Raw genomic sequence first — 7,473 nt, 5'->3', positions numbered from 1 at the left:
TTTTTTAGTAGAGACGGGGTTTCACCATGTTAGCCAGGATGGTCTCGATCTCCTGACCTCGTGATCCGCCCGTCTCGGCCTCCCAAAGTGCTGGGATTACAGGCTTGAGCCACCGCACCCGGCCTCTCCAGTCACATTTTAATGAGATATACTGTGAGGTGTCTGAGACCATGTCCCATTTAGCCTTAGAGGCATTTATTGTTTTAGATACCTGAATACTCAACAACGAATGAGTTTCAAGGACTCCTATGGAATGCTTAGCAGTTTATGAATTATTCTGGGGTTTTTTGTTGTTGTTTTTGAGACGGAGTCTTCCTCTGTAGTAGTCTAGGCTGGAGTGCAGTGGTGCAATCTTGGCTTACTGCAACCTCCGCCTCCCGGGTCCCAGTTCAAGCAGTTCTCCTCAGCCTCCTGAGTAGCTGGGATTAGAGGCATGTGCCACCATGCCCAACTAATTTTTGTATTTTTAATAGAGATGAGATTTCATCGTGTTGGCCAGGCTGGTCTTGAACTCCTGACCTCGTGATCTGCCTGCCTCGGTCTCCCAAAGTGTTGGGATTACAGGCATGAGCCATCACACTTGACCTTGTTTATGGGTTATTCTAAGAGAGCACCGGAGGAAATGAAAGTGCCCCACACCTCAAACAGTAACAATTTTAACATTTTCCCCAATGAGGAACTCTAGATTACAAAAGTGTAATAGATGTTTATAACTTAAATATCAATCTGTGGTGTGAAAATTAAAGGAAGACCAGATCCCATCATGATCTTAGTTCTGCTTAGATGTTAGTATCACATAGTGTTCTTGTTTCTTCTGCATTCACATCCTCTCAGTTTTTCTTCCACACTGCTTAAGATATTACTGTCTACCATTAAAAGTTTAAACAGCTCATCACACTAGCTACCCCTCCCTTACTGCTTTTAGATCGGTAGTTTCTATCAGGAAGGGACCTCAGCCCTTTTAGTGTTCAGTCTGAAGCCATGGTTTGCCAGTTCCCAAATATGATTTCTTCTTTTTTTTTTTTTAATTTTCTTTGAGATGGAGGCTTGCTCTGTTGTCAGGCTGGAGTGCAGCCAGTGGCACGATCTCGGCTCACTGCAACCTCCACTTCCCAGGTTCAAGCAATTCTCCTGCCTCAGCGCCCTGAGTAGCTGAGATTACAGGCGTGCACCACAACGCCCGGCTAATTTTTGTATTTTTGGTAGAGATGGGATTTCACTATGTTGGTTAGGCTGGTCTCCTGACCTCATAATCCACCCGCCTCAGCCTCCCAAAGTGTTGGGATTACATGCGTGAGTCACCACACCCACACACTGATTTCTTTAACTTCCAAAACTCCAGCCAGAGGTAACCTGTAGGTATTATGGTTTGAACTAGCAGAGGTCCTGAGACCATCTAACTGTTGGGTCTATTTCTTGGGGACAGCAGCTACCAAGGGGGTGCCAGCTGGAAACAGTGACACAGAGGGGGGCCAGCCTGGTCGGAAACGACGTTGGGGAGCCAGCACAGCCACCACACAGAAGAAACCTTCCATCAGTATCACCACTGAATCACTCAAGGTGAGGTGGGAGGAGCCAGGGAAGGGAGGATGAGACCTGTTAAGGTGGGAGTAGACATGGGCCCAGTGTAACGGGGTGGGGGGTATCTGTGTCCCAGAGCCTCATCCCCGACATCAAACCCCTGGCGGGGCAGGAGGCTGTTGTGGATCTTCATGCTGATGACTCTCACATCTCTGAGGATGAGACAGAGCGTAATGGCGATGATGGGACCCATGACAAGGGGCTGAAAATATGCCGGACAGTCACTCAGGTAAGCCTTCTGCACCCCAGTGTCGGGAACAAGGTGGGAGCAGTAGATGCAGAGCAGCCAGCTGAGGAGCTGAGATAAAGTCTTTGGAGAGAACTTTCCTGTCTGTGCAGAGGGTTGAGTTGATCGACACTTTCAGGGGTCAGACTACCAAATCCAGCTGGCTACCTGTTACAAATAAAGTTTTATTGGAACACAACCACACCAGTTCATTCACTTTTGTCTGTGGCTGTTTGTTTACTACAACATCACCGGAGTTGAGTAGTTGCAAACAGACTATGTGGCCTGCAAAACCTGAAGTACTGCTTTGCTCTACAGAAAAAATTTACCAACTCCTGCCTTAGTTTTCCTCAAGGCAAAGTTGAGGCACTAACAATCCCAGGATCTAGTAGAGGTGAGCTGGATAATGAAATACACCTAGCAGAAGGAACGTGCTAAGTTGACTGCTGCTCTCACCAGGGAACCAGAGGCTGAAAAGAACATGCCAGTTTGGTGTTTAACAGACCTGCTCTGTTCTCTGACACCTTGATAGGTAGTACCTGCAGAGGGCCAGGAGAATGGGCAGAGGGAAGAAGAGGAAGAAGAGAAGGAACCTGAAGCAGAACCTCCTGTACCTCCCCAGGTGTCAGTAGAGGTGGCCTTGCCCCCGCCTGCAGAGCATGAAGTAAAGAAAGGTGAGTGACGCTTTTCGTATATCGTATCTTTCTCCTACATATGAAGGAGGGCTTGAGGGCTAGATTTGACTCTGTTTAATCTTTGAATCTCCATGATGAGGTTAGCCTAGCACAGTACTTTGCAGATTATAGGTGCTCTACACGTTTAGATGAAGGAGTGGCTGCTTGGTATAAAAGAAAGGGAACCGTGATAGTTATATTGAAAGTGAAACGAGCCAGTATTGCTTCCTACCAAAAGCTATTCTTGCGGTCTTCTTCATAGTGACTTTAGGAGATACCTTAACTCGACGTTCCATTAGCCAGCAGAAGTCCGGAGTTTCCATTACAATTGATGACCCAGTCCGAACTGCCCAGGTGCCCTCCCCACCCCGGGGCAAGATTAGCAACATTGTCCATATCTCCAATTTGGTAAGTCATTGTTTCTCGCATCCCAGCTGGCTTAGTGGTTAAGTTTGAGCTTTAGGCTTACGCTTCTTAGGTTCCACTCATAGTTGAACTGGTCTACCAATAGATTAAGTTACTCACTGATCTTGAGTGAGTTACTTAACCTATTGACTCATCTGAAAATGAGGGGGAAAAGCTGTCGCCCTGCAGGGTTGTTTTGAGGACTTGCAGAGGGCCTCATATACAATGTCTCAGTGCTGGGAAGCACCACCACTCTTCTCACATTCTTACTGCAAGGTTCCTAAACTCTCTGCCCTCACCCAAACCTTGAAACTATAGTCCTGTGACAGCAGCTTGGGAAATCTAAAGATTGGCTCTATGGGTGGTGGTCTTGCCTTCTTCAAGACTCTGAAAGTCTATTTTCATTGGCAGGTCCGTCCTTTCACTTTAGGCCAGCTAAAGGAGTTGCTGGGGCGCACAGGAACCTTGGTGGAAGAGGCCTTCTGGATTGACAAGATCAAATCTCATTGCTTTGTAACGGTGAGGGGAAGAAGCTGATTCTATAGGTCATGGCATGTATTTCCTTTTGTGACCAGTGTGGGCAGGTTTAAGGGTGTTGCAGCAAGTGGGAAGGGTTGCAGACACACTGTGACCCTCCATCTTCTCCCTTCCTCCACCAGTACTCAACAGTAGAGGAAGCTGTTGCCACCCGCACAGCTCTGCATGGGGTCAAATGGCCCCAGTCCAATCCCAAATTCCTTTGTGCTGACTATGCCGAGCAAGATGAGGTAAGAAACCTAGGGAGAGGAAGGAGGGGAGGGGCAGGGGAAGCCATTAGCTGCTAGATTTCAGCAGAGATCCCTGCCAGACCTTGAGATTCTGTTCTTTCCTGTTCTTCCCTGGCTTTGGTTCCTTTAATTGTACCATGGGGCTTCAAAGTGGTACCTGGGCTCCTTGAGTGGGAGTGATACCACCTCTATCCTGACTGTCCTTGTCCCTCCTCTCCCCACAGCTGGATTATCACCGAGGCCTCTTGGTGGACCGTCCCTCTGAAACTAAGACAGAGGAGCAGGGGATACCACGGCCCCTGCACCCCCCACCCCCACCCCCGGTCCAGCCACCACAGCACCCCCGGGCAGAGCAGCGGGAGCAGGAACGGGCAGTGCGGGAACAGTGGGCAGAGCGGGAACGGGAAATGGAGCGGCGGGAGCGGACTCGATCAGAGCGTGAATGGGATCGGGACAAAGTTCGGGAAGGGCCCCGTTCCCGATCAAGGTCCCGTGACCGCCGCCGCAAGGAACGCGCAAAGTCTAAAGAAAAGAAGAGTGAGAAGAAAGGTAGGTACTTAGCTATGGGGTATGCATACCCACTAGTAGGTGGGAAAGGGACCCAGATGGGATGGGACAGAGGGTCAGATGCATCAAATCTGGTTCGCTTTTTTCTACCTCAGAGAAAGCCCAGGAGGAACCACCTGCCAAGCTGCTGGATGACCTTTTCCGAAAGACCAAGGCAGCTCCGTGCATCTATTGGCTCCCACTAACTGACAGCCAGGTGAGTTCTCTCCTTGGTGCCCTGCTCCTAATGGCAGCGAGGCTTGAGGTCAGGGTGAGGGGAGATTCATGTGACTGTGGGAGTGAGTTGTCCCAAGTACTTACTAGCTTTAGGCTAAAGGGGAAAAAACTAAGCATCACAAAAAGGCAGTTTTCAGTTAATTGGTGTACCATAGAGAAACCAGACCAAGGAGTGTAATGATGGGCACACAGCAGCTGAGGTTTGTGGATGTCTGGGAAGCTGGCTGTGCCAACCAAGCTTCTTAGAACTTGATTTTAGGCAGTGTGTGGTGGCTCACGCCTGTAATGCGAGCACTTTGGGAGGCTGAGTCGGGTGAATCACCTCAAGTCAGGAGTTCCAGACCAGGCTGGCCAACATGGAAACCCTGTCTCTACTAAAAATACAAAAATTAGCCAGGTGCGGTGGCAGGTGCCTGTAATCCCAGCTTCTTGGGAGGCTGAGGAGGAGAATTGCTTGAACCCGGGGGGCAGAGCTTGCAGTGAGCAGAGACTGTGCCATTGCACTCCACCCTGGGCAACAAGAACAAAACTCTGTCTTGGACAATAAAAAAAAAAAAAGAACTTGACTCTATTTAGCTGAGAAATTGTGTTTTATAAATTCATTTCCCTGCTTTTAAGAGTTTTGCATTTTAATTTAGTTTCTTAGTAATGGGCCTTTTAGGAATTTTAGGCTTATGCTACTCAAAAAAGATTTGTTCACATCTATGCTGATGGTAGGGAGCTAGGGAAGCACCAAGGGACAGGCATGGGTGGTGCCAGTACCTGTCAATGTGTGTAAAAGTTGAAACATGGTGGCCAGGCGTGGTGGCTCACGCCTGTAATCCCAGCACTTTGGGAGGCTGAGGTGGGCGGATCACCTGAGGTCAGGAGTTTGATACCAGCCTGGCCAGCATGGTGAAACCCCATCTCTACTAAAAATAACAAAACTTAGTGGGGCATGGTGGCAGACACCTGTAATCCCAGCTACTAGGGAGGCTGAGGCGGGAGAATCGTTTGAACCTGGGAGTCAGAGGCTGCAGTGAGCCAAGATAGCACCACTGCACTCCAGCCTGGGCGACAGAGTAAGACTCTGTCTCAAGAAGGAAAAAAAAAAAAGGCTGAAACTTGGAGAAAGGTGCTCTAAGAAAGACAGGATGCAATTGCTGAACCCCTAAACCCTTCCTGCTTAACTGAAAAGCTGATCCTGAGCTAGGAGGCGGGGTCCAGGCACAAATGGAGGCTGTGACCAGGACTGAGCTGCCTACTCTGTGCCTTTCCTACCTGGCTGCAGATCGTTCAGAAGGAGGCAGAGCGGGCTGAACGGGCCAAGGAGCGGGAGAAGCGGCGAAAGGAGCAAGAAGAAGAAGAGCAAAAGGAGCGGGAGAAGGAAGCCGAGCGTGAACGGAACCGACAGCTGGAGCGAGAGAAACGTCGGGAGCACAGTCGGGAGAGGGACAGGGAGAGAGAGAGAGAAAGGGAGCGGGACAGGGGGGACCGAGATCGGGATAGGGAAAGGGACCGAGAACGAGGCAGGGAAAGGGATCGCAGGGACACCAAGCGGCACAGCAGAAGCCGGAGTCGGAGCACACCTGTGCGGGACCGGGGTGGGCGCCGCTAGCGGGGAAAACACTAGAGCTGCAGGTACCAGCCACTCGGCCCCAGGGGGTTACGGCCACAGAGGGATAGGCACAGTCTCCACCACCCTGGAGCCAAGGGTCTTTCACACCACCTACCCCTACATACATACCAAATGGAACGGTGGCCATCCTTTCCCCCCAAACACACCCCCTTAACCTATCTCTTGGGACAGCCCTCCCCTCCCTCTCATTTCCCATTAAGTCTGAGAGGCAAGAGCTAGGTTAGGCAAGGAGGCGGTTGGCCAGAGATGGGGAACAGCCAGGTGCCCTAGTCCTCTGATTGTTCCTCCATCCTGCTTACCACCTCCCTGGGTACTTACAGCCTTCTCTTGGGAACAGCCGGGGCCAGGACTGGGTCACCTATGAGCTGAATCAGCATCTCCTCCTGAGTCCCAGGGCCCCTGCAGTTCCCAGTCTCTTCTGTCCTGCAGCCCTTGTCTCTTTCCCACAGGTTCCACTTTATATCCACCTTTTCCTTTTGTTCAATTTTTATTTTTATTTTTTTTATTATTAAATGATGTGGTCTATGGAAAAAAAAATAAAAATCTGACTTAGTTTTAAACTGTGTGAGTGGCTTTCGTTGGGCAGGTTAAGCCACACTGTGGATATCTGCAGCCTGGAGTAGGAGTTGCTCCCATACCATGTGTTCCTTTAGGCTGACTGCTTCCTGCTTACTGAAACAGGAACTTCCCACTGTCTTCCATCTCCTGCCTTGGCCCTGACCAGCCCAAAGCTGTGGACCTGGGAAATGGAGCAACCTGTGTCCGTGGCGGCACCCCAGCAGGGCTAGGAGGGTGGGTTCTCCGCTGGTTCATGGTCCTGTGCACGGTTAAATTAGGGATTTGGTCACCTGTCTGCCACCTTGGTAGTTTCCCACAACTGCCGCCAGCGGGCAGCAGCTCCTCGCTTTGTTGGCCCCTGTAACCGAGCTTCCCAAAAAGGGTTCTACTGCCCGCCTCGGCCCTCCCGCCGATGTCGTGCGTCTGTCCCCGAACCGCTCCCTGGGCCCGGGCCTCGGACTCTCTGGACCCTTATGCCGTCCTTAAGTGTCCCCCAGCTGACCTGCTAGCGTGCTCTGCACGGGCTCTCAAAAAGCCACCGCCTTGCAGATGTAATCACATCAGTCCCAAAAGCCAGCCGGGAACCGGGAGCCCGGAGCCGGGTCTCTCCGCAGTGGGCTCGGAATTCCCCACCTCACCGTGCGCTCGCCCGTTGTCCGCTGGGGGCGGCGGGCTGGCAGCTTCGCGCTCCCGGGTGCACCCGCCCCGCCAGCTCTTCAGAAATGGCCGGGCGCCGTGGCCTGGACGCCCTCCCGCCCCAGTGCCCAGCCGGGCGCTGCGGGCCCAGTCCGGGAGGGGCGCCACATCTGTATGCGCCCCGCAGCCCAGGATCGCCGAGGGGGCGGACGCGCGGCGCCGCCT

The 7,473-nt window shown here is 51.7% G+C and overlaps 1 protein-coding gene across 1 annotated transcript in view; it reads left to right on the top strand.

Annotated features, from left to right (window-relative positions):
* Positions 1-6,614, top strand: part of ACIN1 (apoptotic chromatin condensation inducer 1) — a 36,915-nt gene extending 30,301 nt beyond the window's left edge. Inside the window, exons 10-18 of the mRNA XM_017864194.1 lie at positions 1,360-1,560; positions 1,658-1,810; positions 2,340-2,481; positions 2,744-2,889; positions 3,298-3,405; positions 3,546-3,653; positions 3,878-4,202; positions 4,316-4,416; positions 5,707-6,614. Coding sequence (XP_017719683.1) covers positions 1,360-1,560; positions 1,658-1,810; positions 2,340-2,481; positions 2,744-2,889; positions 3,298-3,405; positions 3,546-3,653; positions 3,878-4,202; positions 4,316-4,416; positions 5,707-6,033 — 1,611 coding nt within the window. The 3' untranslated portion in view covers positions 6,034-6,614. The remainder of the gene's footprint in view (positions 1-1,359; positions 1,561-1,657; positions 1,811-2,339; positions 2,482-2,743; positions 2,890-3,297; positions 3,406-3,545; positions 3,654-3,877; positions 4,203-4,315; positions 4,417-5,706) is intronic.
* The last annotated feature ends 859 nt before the right edge of the window (positions 6,615-7,473 follow it).

The sequence above is a fragment of the Rhinopithecus bieti genome, unplaced genomic scaffold (assembly GCF_001698545.2).
Source record: "Rhinopithecus bieti isolate Rb0 unplaced genomic scaffold, ASM169854v2 scaffold_74680, whole genome shotgun sequence".
In the NCBI taxonomy this organism is placed as follows: domain Eukaryota; kingdom Metazoa; phylum Chordata; class Mammalia; order Primates; family Cercopithecidae; genus Rhinopithecus; species Rhinopithecus bieti.
Note: the sequence above shows the minus strand (reverse complement) of the source record. Positions and strands in the feature narration are given on the sequence as shown.